The sequence below is a fragment of the Chrysemys picta genome, chromosome 4, assembly GCF_011386835.1.
Source record: "Chrysemys picta bellii isolate R12L10 chromosome 4, ASM1138683v2, whole genome shotgun sequence".
Classification (NCBI taxonomy): Eukaryota; Metazoa; Chordata; order Testudines; family Emydidae; genus Chrysemys; species Chrysemys picta.
In genome coordinates, this window is record NC_088794.1 from 113,150,939 (window position 1) to 113,171,620 (window position 20,682).

The 20,682-nt window shown below is 49.3% G+C and overlaps 2 protein-coding genes across 4 annotated transcripts in view; both read left to right on the forward strand.

Moving 5' to 3' along the window:
* Positions 1-18,427, forward strand: part of YLPM1 (YLP motif containing 1) — a 94,354-nt gene extending 75,927 nt beyond the window's left edge. Inside the window, exon 18 of one of the 2 annotated variants that reach the window (XM_042858527.2) lies at positions 18,254-18,427. In XM_042858527.2, the coding sequence (XP_042714461.2) occupies positions 18,254-18,412 (159 nt within the window). In that variant the 3' untranslated portion in view covers positions 18,413-18,427. The remainder of the gene's footprint in view (positions 1-18,253) is intronic. The other variant, XM_042858529.2, reaches the window with a different exon arrangement.
* BBOF1 (basal body orientation factor 1) overlaps positions 1-20,682 on the forward strand; it is a 1,057,902-nt gene that overhangs the window by 754,995 nt on the left and 282,225 nt on the right. The window lies entirely within an intron of this gene.

The following is a 20,682-nucleotide window of genomic DNA, read 5'->3' on the forward strand; positions in this document are numbered from 1 at the left end:
CCTAGAGGTTTTTGTGCTTCTTCTACGTTTGTAATTATTTTAGTGTATATAGTTAGTGTATATAGATAGTTCCTATCATAGAGGGACTTCTGCACCCCAGGGGTCAGGCATGCCACGGTCCCCAGGCTTCAAGCCTTGTGCCTCCTGTGACAAGCCTATGCTCATGAGTGACCTGCACTCCAGCTGCTTAAAGTGCCTGGGTGAAACTCACATGAGGGACAAGTGTCAGATCTGTCGGGACTTCAGGCCCCGCACAAAGAAAGACACGGAAATCAGGCTGAAGGCTATCCTTATGAGAGCCACCTTCAGACCAGTCTCAGAACTGAGCCTCCAGTTCGGCACCAAGTACTTCGCTTCAGTACCAAGCGCTCCCTCGGTACCATTCACCATCTTTAGTGTCAAGGAAGAAGTAGAAGCAGCAGCAGTGCACTGAGAGAGGGCGCTCACTGGTGCCAAAAGCAGACAAGCGGGGAGAAGGCAGTATAGTGAGACTCGTGCCGGGTCACGTCTGCTCTTGGACCCATGTCGGCACCGTCAACTCCTCCCAGATCATTGAGTCTGGTGCGGGATCCTCCACTGACTCTGGGAAGCCACCGCACTTCCAGCAATCTGACAGTACAATTGACCGCAGAGACTTACCAAGCAGCTTGGGACCTTCTCTCTCTACCGGGCCTGCCAACACCAATGGGGCACCCACCAGCTCTGGCAGGGAACATCATGCACCTTCTTGGCACCGGGTCCCCCTGCACCCTCTTGGGGCAAACCTCACCTGATCTCCAATACATCACTGGTCCCCAGAACCCTGGCACTGTATGGATGCGGAAACGGGTATCGCCCCACTGTGGTTGCTGAGAGAAGACTCCTCTTCGGAATGTGCCACTGAAGGCCCACCACCGATACCCAGTTTATGTACCACAGGTTTGGTACAGGTCCCCCAGCTGGCTCCTGGGCAGCTGGTCACTGGCTGATGCAGTGGCCTTATTGGAACCCTTGGGGTTTTCCCCCGGTATTGGGTCCTTCCTTCCACTGCTCCTATTCCGTGGTTTCTGAGAGATGGGCCACCGCTCCTTCCTGCTCAGCATCGAACCCCGACCCCAGTACCGACATCCAGGAGTTGGCTCCCGTGGATGTAATTGTGGAAGAGGAAGGAGTCCATCCTCCAGTGCAAGCCGCCTCCTCTCCCCCCCCTCAACCCCCCCGAGGCTATCGCGGGTCCCAGTACCTGCAGGAAAATTTTAGGGCCCAGCAGGACCTTCTGAAGAGGGTTGCAGCAAACCTGGGCCTGGAAATTGAGGAACTCAGAGACATTGCACAGCCATATGGATGTCCTGGCTGCAGCAGCTCCATCCAAAATAACCCTGCCCATCAATGAGGCAATGATGGCACCAGTTAAGGCCCTGTGGCAAACTCCTTCGTCTCTGCTTCCTACCTCAAAGAGGGCAGCGAAGTATTATGTGCCAGCAAGCAAGTTTGAATGCCTGTATTCGCACCCTTCCCTGGGGTTCCTGGTAGTATCTTCAGCGAACAAAAGGGACAGACAAGGCCAGACAAGCGCTACCCCAGAACAAAAGATCACTAAGAGACTGGACAAAAGATATATTCAATGGGTAGCCTTCAACTACATATCTCCAACCAGCAGATTTTGCTAGAGAGATATGATTTTAATTTGTGGGACTCCCTGTCTAAATTCAAAGGCTCCTTGCCCCAAGATTCGAGGCAGGAGTTCGCTGCCTTCTTGGAGGAAGGTAAGAATGTGGCCAGGACCTCTCTCTAGGTGGCTCTGGATGTTGCCGACTCAGCAACCAGAACAATAGCCTCAGCAGTTGCCATGAGGTTTTGCTCTTGGCTACTGTCCTCCAACCTCCCACACGAGGGTCAACAGTCCATCCAGGACCTCCCCTTTGAAGGCTTCTCTTTTCTCAGACCAGACTAACTCGAGACTTCATGGCCTGAAGGACTCCAGGGCCATTCTACAGTCTTTGGGCCTTTACGCTCCATCAGCATCCAGGAAGCACTTCAGGCCACAACAGCCTCTTTGGTTCTCAGCACCTCCAAGACAGGAGCCCTACAAAAGGAAAGAAAGGGGTTAAAAACAGCATCAGCCACTCCTGTCCACCTGAGCTTCCCAGTCGGGGTCTCAGAGATACTCCAGCGGGCCCAAGCAGGCCTCTTGAAGGTGTGCCCAAAGGTACTGTACCAGTCATCGTTTTAGTCAGGTTCCCCCCCATCCCTTATTTTTGGACCGTCTGTTGCTCTTCAGCCTGGCATGGTCGTTCATAACATCTGACTGTTGGGAGGGTAAGGGTTCTACTCCTAGGTATTTCCTAATCCCAAAGGGGGCCTTCGGCCCACCTTGGACCTGTGTTGCCTCAACAGATATCTCAAGAAACTGTGGTTCCGCATGGTCTCCCTGCCTCCATCATTCCATTCCTGGGATCCAGGAGACTAGTACGCCGCCCTCAACTTAAACAATGCATATTTTTACATTTTTTCTCAGGCTTATGGTGGGTTAGCATCACAACCAATTCACTGCCCTCCCCCTTGGCCTAGCAGTGGTCTTACGGGTTTCCACAAAGTATATGGCAGTCGTAGCAGGCGGCGAGGCACACGGCAAGTATATGGCGCCTTCCTCAGGCGGCGTCGCATACAAATCTACCTGTACCTCGACAACTGGCTGATCAAAGGTCGGTTGCAGGCTCAAGTACAGAACAGCATGATTCGAGCCACCTTCAGAGTGCAGGGCCTGCTGATAAATGAGCAGAAATCAACTCTTGTTCTAGTTCAGAGAATAGAGTGCTCGACTCGACCCAAGCCACAATATAATAGTCAGGTTTTTTAAGGGGTTGGAAAGACTCTGTCCTCAATTTCACAAGCCTGTTGCCCCATGGGACTTGAGCCTGGTTCTTTCGAAGCTCACGGGGTCCCCTTCGAGCTGTTAGCATTATGCTCCCTGCTACTTCTCTCCTGGAACCTCGCCTTTCTGGTGGCGCTCGCCTCAGCCAGAAGGGTGTTTGAAATCAAGGCCCTTATGTCAGAACCCCCCCCACACGGTATTCTTCAAGGACAAGGTTCATTTGAGCAGGGCCAGCCCTGCGGGTGAGCAGTATGGGCCGCAGCCCGCCAAAGGGTGCGTCGTGCGTAGGGTTTGCCTGATTCCTACCTGACCTGCCGAGAGCCAGCTGGGCTGGCAGAGGCACACAGGTGAAGCAGTAGCATCTGGAAGAGGGGGGAGGGACCCGAACTGCAGGGGGGCAGTTGGATGAAGAGCCGAGCCCAGGGACTTCTCCAGAGTAGGGGTGCCCCTCCTCCTCCCTGCTCCACTGCCGTGTGCAGCCGCTGCTGCTCCTGTTTCCTCCTTCCCCAGCACCACCACCCTTCCTCCCCGAAGCCCCTGGCCACTCTGGACAGGGAGCATCCTGTCTGCTGTGTGGGTGCGGGGAGGGGGAATCTGTGTGTGCTGCTGCCTCTCTGGGTCCAGCAGCAGCTGCTTGTGCCTGAACAAGCTTTCAGGCACCTGACCCTGAGTGCTTTCTTAAAGAGACAGTGTGCTTATACACTCACTCAGGCGCACACACACACTGTCACACAGACCTCCCAACACACACCAGGGCTTCCTGCGTCCAGGTCACTTTCCCAACTTGAACTGTGCTATGAGGCAAGCATCAGCAGTTGCTGCTCTCTGCCTTCCCCTTATGCAGCCCAGGCAGCAAAAATGACCTGGATGCAGGGAGCCCTGACCTTGCTCCCCCCCTCACAGCTCCCTAGCGGTGTGCGGGGCAGAGAAGCAGCAGTCCAGTGGGGGAGCAAGCAGCAATGCCAGCTGCTCCATCACTGCATCCAGGGCAGTTTTCCCATGTGGGTGCAGGAGGGGGATACAGAGGTTACGGACACAGGAGGTGGGCAGGATTTGTGGTGAAGAGGGCACAGTGCAGGGGATAGGGGTGTAGGAGGGAGGGGCAGGGGTTGGGGTGAAAAGGGCACAGTGCAGGGATTGGTGCAGGTTGGGGGAGGTGAAGGGGGTGCAGCGATCAGGCCACAGGAGGGGAGTACGGATTGGGGTGAAGAGGGCACAGTGCAGGAGTTGGGGCACAGGAGGGAGGTGCAGGGGTAGGAGTGAAGGGGGTGCAGGAGTAGGAGGCACAGGAGGGGAGTGCAGGGATTAGGAGCAAAGGGGGCACAGTGCAGGGGTTAGGGGTGAAGGGAGGGTGGGAGCCCAGGGGGGCCGGGGCAATGGGGGGGCACCAAAATGCAAGTTCACCCAGGGTGCCATTTTCCCTAAGGCTGGCCCTGCAACTGCGTCCCCATCCAGCCTTCCTGCCAAAAGGTGGCGTCACAATCCCATAACAACCAGGTCATTTTCCTACCAGTTTTCTTCTGGAAACCTCACAAGAACTTTAAGGAATGACGGCTTCATTCGTTAGACGGGCCCTCACCCTGTATATTGTGAGGACTAAACCCTTCTGCAAATCCATGCAACTCTTCGTAACAATAACGGAAAGGATGAGAGGGCTACCTGTGTCATCTCAAAGGATATTGTACTGGATAACAGTCTGTATTCAAGCTTGCTACGACCAGGTGAACATCCCCCCTCTGGCCATTTTAACCACTTATTCCACAAGAGCCCAAGCTTCGTCAGCTGAGTTCCTAGCGCAGGTCCCAATCCAGGACATCTGTAGAGCCGTGGCCTGGTCACTGGTGCATACTTTCATGTCCCAGTACACCATCACCCAAAGGGCCCGAGCCAACGCTGCTTTAAAAGGGTAGTGTTGCAGTCTGTATGCCCATGAACTTTGAGCCCACCTCCTTGGGGTACTGCTCATGAGTCACCTAACATGGAATGGACATGGGCAAGCACTTGAAGAAGAAAAAGTGGTGGTTCTTCGAGTGATTGCTCATGTGTATTCCACTATAGGTGTGCGTGCTCACCACATGCACTGGTGCCGGAAGTTTTTCCCTTAGCAGTATCCGTAGTGGGAGAGCATCGCTGCGACCCTGGAGTGGCACCAATATATTGCGCTATAAAGGGGGCTGTGTGCTTCCCCCACCCTCAGTTCCTTCTTGCCGCCAGTGAAGGTAGTCGGAACTTGCTCCAGCCTTGGCTGCAGCGTTTATAGCTTTAGTAGTATCTTGTTCACTGAACTGCTTCTTTGCTGAACTTTTCTTCGTTAGTGCCTGGCTCGGGGCATGCCCCGTGGCCTAGGCTTCAAGTCGTGCAACTCTTGTCGCAACTCTATGCCCAGAAGCGATCCACACTGTCAGTGTCTTCACAGGCTGGGCGAGGCTCACATTAGTGAGCGTTGTAAGATTTGCCGCTCCTTCAAGCCTCGGACGAAGCGGGAGCATGAGAGCCAACCCCGTGCTTTGCTAATGGAGTCGGCACTGGCCCCGGCACCGGCGCGTCAACCCGACTCCGCGCCCGGCACCACGTCTTTGGTGTGCAGTGAGGCACCGTCGTCGACTCAGCACTGCTCTCCCAGTAAGAAGCAAGGGAAGACTCAGCAGCGCCGAGAGAAGGAGAGGGGTGAGGCCAGACCCGAGTTAGGCAGCCCACGATCCCCGTCAGGACAGAGACCTCCAACTCGCGCTGAGCGGAGTAGTCCGGTCGAGCCTCACGTGAAGTGCGCATGCCTTCGACGCCAGAGGCAGCTCAGGCCATGTGTGATATCCTAGCCCTTCCAGTGCCGGGAGCACCACCTCAGTCGGGCTCCCGGTCCCGTGGAAAGCGCCCATCAGCCCTTCCCAGAGGTATCGGAGGTCGAGGTGCCGAGCAGAGGCCCGCGTCGTACATCAACTCTGCGTGCCGGCTCTTCTGCGAGCAAGTCCCACTCCTCCGGTCTCCAGCGCTGTAGAGCTGACAAGAGGCGACGCCATTCCTCCTTGAGTCAGTCCGAGAGGAACAGGTCCCGACGCCGTCAGCATTGGTGCTCCTATTCTAGCGCCCGCAGTCACAGAGGCCGTGCTCCAAGTCCGTCCCGAGAGTCCGGCATGAAGGCACCATGGCCACAGGCGCCGTAGGGAATCCAGAGACAGCTCCTTGGACATCTACCTCTCGACTTCATCCAGGTCGAAGTCTCGGGGCAGGAGCCGTCACAACAGAGACCGCTCCAGTCGTTCCTACGGCACCATGCGCTCCTCCAGGACTTCAGCGTCAGCGCTCATCCGTCTCTCCCCGGGCCACACCGCAGGAGCAGCCAGCTCTGCCTGCGCCCCAAGCATCCCAGTTCCAGGCCGTGCCCTGGCAAAGACAATGGTGCCAGTGGGCACCGTGGCCTCAGACACCCTCACAGCCGGGACCTCGCTCCGTGGCAGGAGCCTCTCAGGGCCACCCTGCGTCGCCTCCCCAGGACCGGGATGGGGCTGCAGGCACCGAACAACTGGCACCGGCACCGGGACACGACCCAGACGTCGAGCCTACGATGCCATTGGTGGCTGAGGGCACCGCACCATCTACCTCTTCGGCGCCGGGCGATTCAGTTGCGGTACCGCCTCCTTCTCAAGAGGACTTCAAGGCGCACCAAGAGCTGCTTAGGAGGGTGGCAGCAAATCTTGAGCTCCAGGCTGAGGAGGTGGAGGAGTCCTCCGACACGGTACCGGGGCGGGTGGCTAGCTCCCATTCCATCAGGGGGTGGTCAACATCACCACCGGCCTCTGGCAGACCCCGGCCTCTCTTGGCCCCATTTCTAAGAAGGCCAAAAGGAAGTATTTCGTCCCCGCAAGGGGTCACGAGTACCTATACCCCCACCCGGCCCCGAACTCTTTGGTGGTAGAGTCGGTCCACCACTGTGAGCGGAACGGCCAGCCCGCACCAACACCAAAGGACAAGGACGCTCGGAGACTTGACAACTTTGGTAAAAAGGTTTATTCGTCTGCCAGTTTCCAGCTCAGAGTGGCCAACCACCAGGCACTGCTGAGCTGTTATGAGTTTAATCTCTGGGGATCCCTCCCCAAGTTCGAGCCCCTTCTTCAAGATAAGGACAAGAAGGAGTTCCGGGCTCTGGTCAAAGAGGCGGCGGCGGCGGCCAAAGCAGCTCTCCAGGCGGCTTCGGACGCAGCAGACACAGCCGCTTGGTCAATGGCTTTGACGGTCTCCATGTGAAGGGCATCGTGGCTCTCGCTCTCGGGGCTGTCTGTGGAGTCCCAGTCGATAATGCAGGACCTGCCGTTTGATGGCAAAGCATTATTTGCAGACCAGACAGATACCTGTCTGCATGGGATGAAGGACTCCCGCACCACCCTGCAGATGCTGGGCCTCTTTCTAAGGACAAGCCCAGGCCTCAAACCTCTGTTCCTCCGGCTCAGGGCAGATACGAACCCCCGCCTAAGCGGCAGAGAGACCAAAGGCGTCGGTCCCAACGCCAATCCCGTTCGGCCTCAAAGGCCAAGAGGCCAGAGAAACGGCGTTTTTGACTCGTTGAGGGGGGTCACCGTGCCAGTTGCCAGTGTACCCCGCCCCAGTTAATAAAGTTGTGTTTTATCAACCGTTTATCAGCCTTCTGACTGCAATGGTCGGACCAATGGGTCCTCAGCACCATCTCCCAAGGGTACAGGTTGCAGTTTGTTTCAACCCCTCCCCCCCCCCCCAACCATCCCCCGTCCCGGGAGCTGGCCGGGGACCTGGAGCATACCCTCCTCCTCCACGAGGAGGTAGAGCGTCTCCTCTCCCTGGGAGCTGTGGAAAGGGTACCTCAGGAATTCCAGGGCAAGGGATTTTACTCCAGGTATTTGCTCATCCCAAAAGCGAAGGGCGAGCTTCGGCCCATCCTCGACCTGCGGAATCTCAACCAGTTTCTGGTGCATTGTAAATTCCACATGGTGTCCCTGGCCTCTATTATCCCATCCCTAGACCAGGGGGATTGGTTTGCGGCACTGGACCTCCAGGATGCATACTTCCACATCCATATTTTCGAGGATCACAGGCGTTTCCTCCGTTTCCTGGTGGGTCAGGACCACTTCCAGTTTACGGTCCTCCCCTTTGGCCTCTTTACTGCCCCCAGGGTATTTACGAAGTGTATGGCGGTGGTGGCGGCCCACCTCAGGAGGAAAGGGGCTGCAGATCTTCCCCTACCTCGACAACTGGCTGCTCAACAGCCAGTCTTGGTCTCTGGTGCAGCAGCAGATGAATTTCCTGCTGGACACCTGCGCAGATCTAGGCCTACTGGTGAACGAGGAGAAATCCATGTTAATCCCAGTTCAGCCTATAAGCTTTATGGGGCGCTGTTAGATTCCCGGGTGGCCACGGTCTCCCTCCCATGGGACAGATTCGAGACGCTCAAAGTTCTCATCGCCTCAGTCACGACCTTTCCGGTAACCACGGCACGGGTGTGCCTTCAAATCCTAGGCCACATGGCAGCATGCACCTATGTGGTGCAGCATGCCAGGCTCCGGATGAGGCCCCTTCAGCTTTGGCTGGCCTCCCGCTACTCCCAGGCCAGGGACGGCCTGGACAAGGTCGTCATGGTGCCGCCAACGGCGGTGGCAGACCTCCAATGGTGGTCCCTCCCAAGCAACATGCTCCGGGGTATCCCCTCCCTCGCTAGATCTAGTGTCCGATGCCTCGGACCTGGGCTGGGGAGCCTACATGGGGGACCTCAGGACCCAGGTTATGTGGTCACCAGGGGAACTGACCCTGCACATAAATGTCAGGGAGCTCAGGGCCGTGCGCCTTGCGTGTGTTGCCTTTTGCCAACACATAGAGGGGAAGGTGGTCAGAGTCCTCACGGACAACACGACTGCCATGTATTATGTCAACAAGCAGAGGGGGACGCGTTCCTAGGCTTTATGCCAGGAAGCCCAGCTCCTGTGGGAGTTCTGTATAGCCCACGACATACTCCTGTGGGCCTTTTACCTGCCCAGCAAGAGCAACATGCTCGCGGACCGCCTGAGCAGTGTGTTCTCTCAGCATCACAAGTGGTCCCTGCACAAGGAGGTGACCAGGTGGATCTTCCTACAGTGGGGCACTCCCCAGGTAGACCTGTTCGCCACCACCCAGAATCGACTGTGCCCACGATTCTGCTCCAAGGCAGGAGAGGCCGATGGGGCGATATCAGACGCATTCCTGATCCCATGGTCAGGGCCCCTATTTTACGCCTTCCTCCTAATAGGCAGGGTCCTACAGAAGGTGAAGTCAGACAGGGTGAAGAGTTGTCCTCATAGCCCCGGATTGGGCCCGTCAACATTGGTACGGGACCCTACTGCAGCTCTTAGCGGCCCCCCCTCGCAGGCTGCCGCTCCGCCTGGACCTCCTCTCCCAGGAGGAAGGTCGTCTCCTCCATCCCAACCTAGCTGCGCTCCACCTGAGAGCGTGGCTGCTCCATGGTTAAATGAGGAAGGGAGGTGTTCTGAGGTTGTGAGAAGGGTCCTGCTGGAGAGTAGGAAGCCCTCCACGCGTCGAACCTACCTGGCTAAGTGGTACAGGTTCTCTAGGTGGGCAAGGGATAGAGGTTCCTCTCCCTCTTCCGCGTCTATCCAGCTGGCGCCCTCCTCCATCAGGGTGCACCTGGTGGCCATTTCGGCTTTCCCCCGGTGCAGGGCTTGTCTGTGTTTCCACATCACATTACGGCCAGGTTTCTGAAAGGGTTAGATCAGACATTCCCTTATGCCAGACCCCCGGTCCCGCTCTGGGACCTGAATCTAGTGCTCTCCCGCCTCACAAGGCCTCCCTTTGAGCCATTAGCCACGTGTTCGTGGTCCTACTTGTCGTGGAAGGTGGCGTTCTTAGTGACTATCACCTCAGCCTTGGGTCTCAGAGCTCAGGGCCCTGACCTCTGAACTGCCGTATACGGTCTTCCATAAGGACAAAGTGCAGCTCCGCCCTCACCCTGCCTTTTTGCCAAAGGTAGTCTCGGCTTTTCATATGGATCAGGACATTTTCCTCCCGATCCTCTGCCCTAAGCCCCATTCCTCCAATGAGGAACACCGCCTGCACATGTTAGATGTGCACAGAGCGCTGGCCTTTTACCTGGACAGAACCAGGCCATTTAGGAAGTCTCCCCAGCTGTTCATTGCATCAGCTGAGCGCATGAGGGGACGACCGGTGTCCACCCAGCGGATTTTCCGCTGGATCACCTCGTGCATTCTCGCACCTGTTACGACCTGGTGGGGATTCCCCCGCCTCCTATTGTGAAGGCTCATTTGGTGAGAGCTCAGGCCTCGTCAGCGGCCTATGTGGCTCATGTCCCTATTCAGGACATCTGTAGGACTGCCACGTGGTCCTCTGTCCACACTTTTTCATCACACTATGCCATCGTCTCCCAAATGAGGGATGACACCGGGTTTGGTAGGGCGGTGCTCCGCCCGGTTAACCCTTAAAACTTTACACTTCAACTCCTACCCACTTCCATCAGGAATAGCTTGGAATCACCTATAGTGGAATACACATGAGCAATCACTTGAAGAAGAAAGGACAGTTACCTGTTCCGTAATTGGCGTTCTTCGAGATGTGTTGCCCAGGTGTATTCCATGTCCCGCCCTCCTTCCCCTCTGTCGGAGTTGTCTGGCAAGAAGGGCCTGAGGGTTGGGGGAGCACGCAGCCTCCTTTATAGCGCGATATATCGGCGCCACTCCAGGGGTCACAGCGGCGCTCCCCCACTACGGATACTGCTAAGGGAAAAACTTCTGGCACCGGTGCACGTGGCAAGCACGCACACCTATAGTGGAATACACCTGAGCAACACATCTCAAAGAACGCCAGTTACGGAACAGTAACTGTCCTTTACTAACCTCCGTAACTGTTGTTCTTTGAGATGTGTTGCTCATGTCCATTCCATGCTAGGTGTGTGTGTACCGAGTGCACCGTTGCTGGAGATTTTTCCCTAGTGGTATCCGTTGGGCTGGCTCTAGCACCCTTTGGAGCCACACACTTATGCGCCGGTATAAGGGGCGCCGCCAGCCACACACCCTCTCACTTCCTTTTTACTGGCCAACTCTTGACGGGTAGGAAGGTGGGTCATGGAATGGACATGAGCAACACATCTCAAAGAACAACAGTTACAGAGGTTAGTAACTGTTTTGTATCTAGTCTTATGCTCCTTCTATTGTCTGGGGACCAATACAGGACTATTCCCTACAATATCTTCTCCAGTGTTTTGCCCAATCTGGTTTTAAAAGTAACATGTAAGCATTCGTTTTTGTAATGAAATGTATGTTTTGTGCATAAAGATCATTAAATAAAATTTCTTTCTAAAACAATATCTAGTTTTGTCCTCTTTTGAACTGCTGCTTCTTTTTGCTTCAGGCTTTTCACTTAAGCATGTATGGGTCATCTTTTCTTTTATGGCAGAGGTCCCCAAACCTAGGGGGGCATGGAGGAATATCTGGTGGGGCACAACAGGCTCAGGCCAGCCCCCACAGAGCGCGGAGAGGGAGCGCCACCCCACCCCGCTCCTGGTCCTGTCTCCAGCCTCGGTGCAGCTCTGCTCCTGTCCCTGTGCCAGCCCCCAGCCTCAGCCACTGGTCACGACTCCGTTCCTGGACCTGGAGCTCCAGAGCCAGCAGGGGGGCTGAAGCCAGAGCTTGGCGGCCAGGGCGGGGTGTCCTGAAGCCCCGTGCCCCGGAGCGGCTGAAGCCCAGAGGAGGGCTGGCACTCTGAGGGGGGGGGGGGGGCTGAAGCCCAGAGCTCTGAGTCCCGTGCCCTGAGGGGGGCTGAAGCCCAGAGCCCCCAGCCCCAACGCTATATTTGAAATATAGAAAACCTCCAAAATATTTAAATAACTGGTATTCTGTTATTATTTAACAGTGCAATTAAAACTGTGATTAATCATGATTAATTTTTTAATTGCTTAACAGCCCTACTATTAACATATACAAAGTTTTAAAGAATCTGTATAAAAATAACTTCCTTATTCAATCATGTTTTTCTCCCTTGGTAATTGTAATTTTACAGTTCTACCACCTTTACAGTTTTCAGTAGAGACTTCTCCAGAGCCAAGATCTGAATTGCTAATATTAACAACAACAAAGACAACCCTTTCAATAACCCTTTCAGATCTTCTCTGACTCATAAAGAAGAAAGGTTTCAGAGTAGCAGCCGTGTTAGTCTGTATCCGCAAAAAGAAGAACAGGAGTACTTGTGGCACCTTAGAGACTAACCAATTTATTAGAGCATAAGCTTTCGTGCACTGCAGCCTACTTCTTCGGATGCATATAGAATGGAACATATATTGAGGAGATATATATACACACATACAGAGAGCATAAACAGGTGGGAGTTGTCTTACCAACTCTGAGAGGCCAATTAATTAAGAGAAAAAAAACTTTTGAAGTGATAATCAAGCTAAGTCAAACTAGACACAATCAACTCCGGTTTGAATAAGGACTGGGAATGGCTGAGCCATTACAAACATTGAATCTATCTCCCCTTGTAAGTATTCTCACACTTCTTATCAAACTGTCTGTACTGGGCTAGCTTGATTATCACTTCAAAAGTTTTTTTTCTCTTAATTAATTGGCCTCTCAGAGTTGGTAAGACAACTCCCACCTGTTTATGCTCTCTGTATGTGTGTATATATATCTCCTCAATATATGTTCCATTCTATATGCATCCAAAGAAGTGGGCTGTAGTCCACGAAAGCTTATGCTCTAATAAATTTGTTAGTTTCTAAGGTGCCACAAGTACTCCTGTTCTTTTTATAAAGAAGAAAAAAACTCTTTTCTCCCCCCATTTGAGTCACCTTTATTGATGTAGAATAGGTGCTAAATAGTCCCTTGGGCACTTTGGCCATGGGCAGACTACAAATATTTGAATCAGATTAAAGTTACTGATCATATTATATTGTAGAGAGACACACACCACTAAGAGGAGTGGGATGATACACAGGTTAGAACTAAGAGCTGGAAATAGTAAAATGGGATTTGACCTGCTCACATTCAAACTAATACAGCTAGGAGAAGAGGAGTTTAAAATGTGAGCATGGGACAATCAGAAGCGTTGAGCCTTGTCTTTACTCTGCTCCCATTTGAAATCAATAGTAAAACTCCCACTGGTTTCACTTGGAGCAGAGTTAGGCCAACACTGAGTGCTTTTGAAAAGCCTACCCTAGATATTCAATAGGAGGGAAATAATTGAAAACAAATTAGATGTGTCTGATGTGCACTGGTAGAAAAATGGGACACTGACGTTTGATGCTGCATGTCCAGAGACATAATATTGAGGCAGAACCTAGATAAATGTTTCTAGGTAACTTACCCATACATATTTACTGTGTCATGGAAGATATTGGCAAAACTGTGAACATCAGCACCTTCTGAACAAAGTGTAAAAGCCACTTCTTTAAACAGCCTTCCCACAACCACTCCCACAAACACAAGCCAAAGTCCAGACCCCACTGCTTGGAGTGGAGAGAGAAATGTATCGGAATGACTACACTTCTTATTTTAAGGTGCTCAGGTATCATAGCAAGGGAACACTATGAATTTAGAAAGATTGTGTAACTGATGCAGTGGCATCTGAAATATTGTGTTCATGTCCAATTCTTGTTACCAAAAAGATAAGAGAAATCAGAGAAGAACAAAAAATGGTTAAGGAGGGGGAGGGAATTGCCTTACCAAAAAAACATTAAATGAAATAGGTAATACACTGACCAGCAAACAACAAGGGGTGGGGAGGGGGAGGAATATATAACATTTGTGTACAGATGTTTGAAGAGTGATCAACTGGGAGAGGAAGGAATTGTTTAGGATGGTTCTAGGGAGTATAGCAAGTAGAAATGGGATGAAATTGAGAGAGGAAATATAGGCAGGCTTCACCCAATCAGAAATAATCCTAATATAAATGGAATTATAATCGGGAACAAACATTAGTCTCTCATGCAGACAATGTTATAGTATTTGTTATGAAGCCAGCTTACACACTACTAGAGTTGCAAGAGGGAATCGTAAAATTTGACAAAGCGTCAGGACTTAAAGTCAGAACTCCTGGATGTAAGTAAGGGTTCTGATCTACAAAAAGATATAAAAGATAAATACAGATACAAATGGGAAATACTTTAATAAAACACCTGGGAATAAACATTTCTAAAACATGGCAAGACATATGAATTATACTCCTTTGATTAAAAAAATCAAAACAGATCTGGAAAATTAGCCAAAATATGAAATTTCATGGTTAGACAAAACTGTGGCAGTTAAAATGAGTATCTTACCCCTGAATTAACTTCCTTTTCCAAGCACTCCCAGTTTTAGTCACAGGAAATCTCTTAACTCAATGGCAATTCATGATAAATTCATTTGTGGAAATAAGAAACTCATGCAATCTTCTTTACAAAGGTCATGGCAAAATGGAGGATTGGTTTTACCAGCCATTAAGTACTGTTCTCTACCCTGTTTCCCCGAAAATAAGACAGTGTCTTATATTAATTTTTGCTCCCAAAGATGCGCTAGGTCTTATTTTATGGGGATGTCTTATTTTTCAGAAATGAAAAATGCCTTATTATCGGTGGATGCCTTATTATCGGGGAGGTCTTATTATCGGGGGGATGCCTTATATTACAACGAGAGGCAAAACTGTAAGTAGGCCTTATTTTCGGAGGATGTCTTATTTTCGGGGAAACAGGGTAGCTAGTCAGATCGGAAACCTGATGTACTGTACTGGATAACACCAAACCGTAGTTAGCACTAGATAGAGATAGAACACAGTCATGGTACTGTAATTAAACTCTATATGATCCCCTGTATAAAGAAATTCTATAAGCCAAAATCAATACAAACCTTCCTTTTATGAAAGCATCAATAGAAACTTGGGATAACTTATTTAGAAAGCTAAGCCCATACCTATTACCACTAATGCCAATATAAAACAATAGAGAATTTAACCTCTAGGGTTCTCACAACAGATTTTTTTGGTAGCCTCAGAGTGCAGCCACCAATTCTTGCTGATGGCTGCTCTGACAATTTTTCCTAAAATAATTAACTTTGGGGAAAACAAATAGATATGCACATGCACATGTCCAAATCATTATAATTTATTTATGTAGGGTTTTGGTTTTTTGCTGACTGAATAATAAAAAATTGTCTCTATTCTTTAGTGGACCTATACAGAATAGAAACACAAATAAGGTGCTTTGCACGTTCTTGTCTTTTTCATTGTTGTTTCTTTTGCCCTTCCCCCCCCCGCCCCCCCCCCAAAATTTGCTAGGTAGTAAGACTGCTGCTGTGAAAAGTGATATTTGTATGTTAATATCCCTTTTCACAGCCTTCCGGCTAGCTACTAGTCTGCTTTGAAAAGTGATATTAACAAATGTACAAATATCACTTTTCACAGCAGATTTATTCAGCCCCAGCAAGCCCGGGGACAAATTAAACCCTGGATGAGGAGGTGGGTAGGGAGGCAGCAGGGGGCAGGGACGATGGGGGGGGGTAGTGAGCTGGGGGGGGGGGGATGGAGCTCGCTGCCCTGTGCCTAGGGGACAGAGCCCCGCAGATGGAGCCTGCTGCCCGCCACCCCAGGGTGGAAGTCTGATCCCACTGCCTCCGGGAAGGTGGGGAACTCAGTGGATGGCTGCCTGCTCCTCCAGTGATTTTGTCTCAAGAGTGGGGCAAGGCCCAACCCCCTCCAATCACTGCCCAGGAGGCTGTGGCTGCAAGAAAAGCCCATGGTGGCCACTTTTGAGAAATGCTGCTCTAGGAAGTTTTGACATTTGGGAAATTATAGGTATATCAAAATTTGGCCAGCTGTTTAGAGAAAATACATTTAGATCAGTGGCTCTCAACGTTTCCAGACTACTGTAGCCCTTGCAGGAGTCTGATTTGTCTTGCGTACCCCCAAGTTTCAGCTCACTTAAAAACTACTTGCTTACAAAATCAGACATAAAAATACAAAAGTGTCACAGCACGCTAGTACTGAAAAATTGCTTACTTTCTCATTTTTACCATATAATTATAAATCAATTAGAATATAAATATTGTACTGACATTTCAGTGTATAGTTCATAGAGCAGTATAAACAAATCATTGTCTATGAAATTTTAGTTTGTACTGACTTTGCTAGTGCTTTTTATGTAGCCAGTTGTAAAACTGAGCAAATATCTAGATGAGCTGATGTACCCCCTGGAAGACCTCTGCGTACCCCTGGTTGAGAGCCATTGATTTAGATAACTTGATGAAATACAACAAGTTGCAAAAGATATCAAAATTCTAGTATATCAATGCCTGCAATTGAGACATTTTTCAGCCCACCCTCTCAAAAAGGCAAATCTAAGCAGAAAATTGACAATTTGAAAAACTATTTACTACTTGCATGAAACACATTCATTCTATCCAAAGTAATCTCTCTCAGGGGGAAATAACTTCATCCATGAAAAGATGTAAAGCAGCCCTTGGGCATAGACACCAAAACTAAGGAATGGGAGACCATATGGAGCAATGGTCACCACATGTCAATAAACACATTAATAAAAGAAAGCTACATTAAAATTCTTTATCAATGGTACCTAACTCCTCTTAAAATTAAATGAAGGTATGCTATAGGGATGGGCAAATGCTGAAGAAAGTGTAATGAAATGAGAGGATTTCTATATATATGGTGGACATTCCCAAAAATTCAGACACTCCGGAAAGCTGTTGGACACTCCATAAAAGAGATGATCGGGTGTCAGCTATCCGATAACCCTTTCATATTTTTATTAAATTGTTCTGAAAACTGTGTCTTATAAAAGCCATAAAGAACTGATCACTCATCTCCTAGTTGCTGCTAGAACTACTATAGCAAGGTGGGGGAAGAGGAGTGACTCCTGTAAATCTACTGACTGGTATAAAAAAATGTGAGAAATTCTGGTGCTAGAAAAGTTAACTCATCACATCAGACTTTTACAGGGGAGAAGGAAAAAAGAAAACTACTTGGAAATTTGGTGGAACTTTTTGGAGTGTGCTGGAAGAGGGTCATCACCTACCACCAAATCTGATAGTTTGAGAACTTTTTTTTTTTTAATATTAAGGAGGGGGAAAGCCTTCAACAATAGTCAAAGTTAAACTCAAAATTAAGATATTAAAATAAGGAAAATAGATAAGAGGAAGAAGAAGAAAAGCTTAATATTGCATAGAGCTTTGATAGGGCAACTAATAAACAGGTTACACTTATAATTGTAAGAAAAACAAAAGTTAGCAGCTAAACGAGATGAAAGCCCTTTACTGACACTCAACTGAAAAGACAGAAGAGGAAGACAAAGAGTAGAAAAACATTAACCACAATATGTGATCAGTATCACAAAGTTGAAGAAAGTGACTGGTAGCTGGTCTTATCAGTACAGCTTTAGGGACTTCCATGGGCCAATTTATAATTGTGTATTTGTGTCATACTAACTTTATCTCTATTTAGTTTGTAAAACAAGACATAAGATTTCTTTTATAAAAGAGTGGATCTCTTAATAAATAAAATAAATGGGAACAGCTGATTTCCTAAAGGAAGTGGACAAAGCACTGGAGAATATGCTGAGCCCTAGGGGATGCATTAAATGACAGATTGTGATGGTTTTACATTTCCTCTAGTGTCTTCCATCCTGAAGGACTCTGAAGTGTTTTACAAACTTCAATTGATCTATAAACTTTACATGTGGATCACTTCATCCTTCACTGACATGCAGGCATCCTGAAATGGAACATGGCAGCTGTCTCCTGCAGAGTAGAGCAGCTCTGCACACTAGGAGCAGAAAACTTAATCTAATTGAGCTGGGAATCTTTTGGAGTGGCTTGTTCAGTGCAAATACATCTTGTTTATTTTCTGGAGTAAAGCAAAAACAGAAAAGATTTCCTATTTGTGAAAGTTCCCTTCCAAGCAATTGCATTGCTCCAAACTGGATGGATGGATTGTCTTGTCCAAGAGGAACCTCATCAAGCTCAAATTAACTGTATCCACAGGATCTATCTGTAACACTGGCTTGGTGCATGCGGTCTCATCTCCCTGTTTTGGCTGCCACCAAAAAAAGTAATAGCCTGGAGTTACTCGTTGGGGGTTTTGTCTGTTGGGTTCTCACTGTTTGGCTGTGGCGTCCGTGTAGGTAACACATTTACCATAAATACAATTAAGGTGCAAGGAGTCATACTGAAGAATTGTTTTCTGTGTGCTGTGTTTAATTAATGTAATAGCTACAGCTGGAATAAATGCAAAAATTAAAAAATGGTTGAATGATTCTTATGGCAGGTGTCTGGATTTAATCTGTCTAGAAGTGGGGATGTTGGGGGAGTGGGTTGTCTGTTTGGAAGTGAGATATGTGGGGAATGTCTAAGCTTCTAATTTTGACCTTCTTCAATTCTGGTTTTGAAGGAAACAAGACAAGACAACACTGGACTCATCACAAGTGATGGTTTTCTCTTTCGGATTATAATTTTTTTGCAAATGCCACAGACATTTGTATGCAGTGTAACATTGATTTTTAATAAAGAAAATTTACAATTAGCATGTCTAGTTGAGTGTATTTTCTAGAATATTTTCCTGCTGGACTAATTACAAAGCAACAAAATAACTAATGTAACTAACAAAACGTGTCAGTTATCACCCTGTTCACTTTGTTTGTATGTCAGACCCCTTTCTAAAACACTTTGACTGTTTGTCTTTTTAGTTAGAAAGCTCTTTGGGACAGGAAAAGGTCTAGCACATAGTGGCACTACTAGAATGTAAATAATAATAAAAGTGGGGAACAAGCTCAGACGATAAAAAGTTGTGTGCCTTGTGGGCCTTTGTGTCACTCAGGCCAGCCCAAGAGGCTACAAATGGTTTCACCAACAGCACCTGATTGGGGTTGGTATCCTGACTCTGCAGCTTTCGTTCTCTCATTCTAAAGGCATCTCTTGCATGGAAGGTCTGCTTCAGTGGCTCTCAACCTACCAGCCCTGAGGTCCCATCACCAGAGACAGGAGAGATTGATATGAGGTATTTTCTCTGCTGAGGTAATGCTGTTCTAGCTACATTTAATAGAAGAAAGCCTGAAATACAGCTGTTGTATTGCTAACATTGTAGCAGAAAATTGCAGCACTGGCTTGCCCTGCCTCCTGCAGCTGTAGTGCAGCTTTACTGACATTCAGTAACATATACTTTAAAGGAAGAAACAAGCAAATCACCCAGGGAATACATCTCTCCCTCAGGGACCATAAATAGGAGTGCCTTGTGCAAATGGAACCTGAGAGTGGGAAGTGCTCTGTAATCCAGTATCAAATATCTCCTAATGATTTAGCTGCATCCAGAGGAATTTACAAATATGGGTCTTTTGCCAAGAGAAGAATGAAACATTCTCCCATTTCATTTCTAAGTGGTGTCAGTTTCCTTCTCTACTGGGGAACGTGCTGCATTAGTTTGGCTGCCAAAATGGTTATTGTATTCCCTCTGCCATCAGACATAACATTATTAATAGGCAGCTCTGTCCCTGAAGGTACATGTTTTAATACTTGGTCCATGACTTTCATGGTCCTCATCCCTATGTTTCTAAGTGCCCTTTCCACGGCCGGCCGTAGGGGGGTGCGGAGCCTGGGACAGAGGCGCAGAGTTTCTAATCTGCCAGGGGATGCTCTGCCCAGGCCCGGCCTCTATTCTACCCTTTCCCCCAAGGCCCCACCCCTGCTCTGCTTCTTTCCGCTCCCACCCCGCCTTTTCCCTGCCCAATTCTGCCCCCTCCCCTTGCTCCTTTTCCCTCCCGCCCAGCGCCTCCTGACGCCGTGAAACATCTGATCCATGGCAGGCAGTAGGTGCTGAGAGGGAGGGGGAGGCGTTGATCCGGGGCTCGCCGACAGGCAGGAGGCACTGGGTGGAAGTTCTGGTAAGGGGGCTCCTTGCCCCCGCTTGCCGCTTGCCTCCCCATTCGCCTCCTCACTCCGCTCGCCCTCCCGCCTCACCTCCCCGCCCTCCTCACAATTTTATTGAAGCACAGGGTCCCCCAAAGCGTGGGGCCTGGGGCGGTTGCCCTGATTCACCGTATCCAAGGGATGGCTCTGGTCCTTTCTGATTTTCCTGATTGGCTATTTGTTTTCCTTTTAACTGGATTTAGATGGCATAGGGTAGCAGCTTAGGGGGAAGGGCCCGTTCACAGTTTCTCCAGAGTGAATGGAGGGGAAAAGGATGCCTGAGGACTGGTGCGGGTGGGTGTTAAATGAGTGAGTTTTGGTTAGCCACAGCTGTACTGTGCTTTAAAATGGTGTTCAGAGACACACAGTTTGAACATTTTGGTATTCTTTAAAGAAAGATAAAAAGCAGTTCAGAGACCAAAGCTTTAGAGTTCACATTGTCAAGAGATACCTAGTGATATAAAGCAATTATTAGAATTATGTATTTATTTTATAAATTGAGTAAGTAAATTTGGGATTAAGGTTGTAAAATGTTTGAAAAACCTGTCATTTAAAACTTTAAACAAAATCAGAAAATCCTGGAAATACTCATTGAAGGTTCCAAGATCACCTTTAACTCTGCCGCTTGTGTCCAGCCCCAAACCACTCTAACTTCCAACTATATTCCCCAGTACCTTAGAAAACCAAAACAGTTCACCTGGACGCTCATCCCCACTCTCACTGACCAGAAGCTGAAGCCTAGACACTTTCCTATTCTATTCTGTAGAGATTCTTATGCTGCACTCATCACCATAGTATCTGAAACTCCTCAAATGTACTTAGGTACATAAATACCTCTGAGGATCTCGGCCTGAGTGTCTTCCAGTAGTACATTCAGCAACATGACTATGCATCTGTCACATGGAGTTTGTTCTGTCA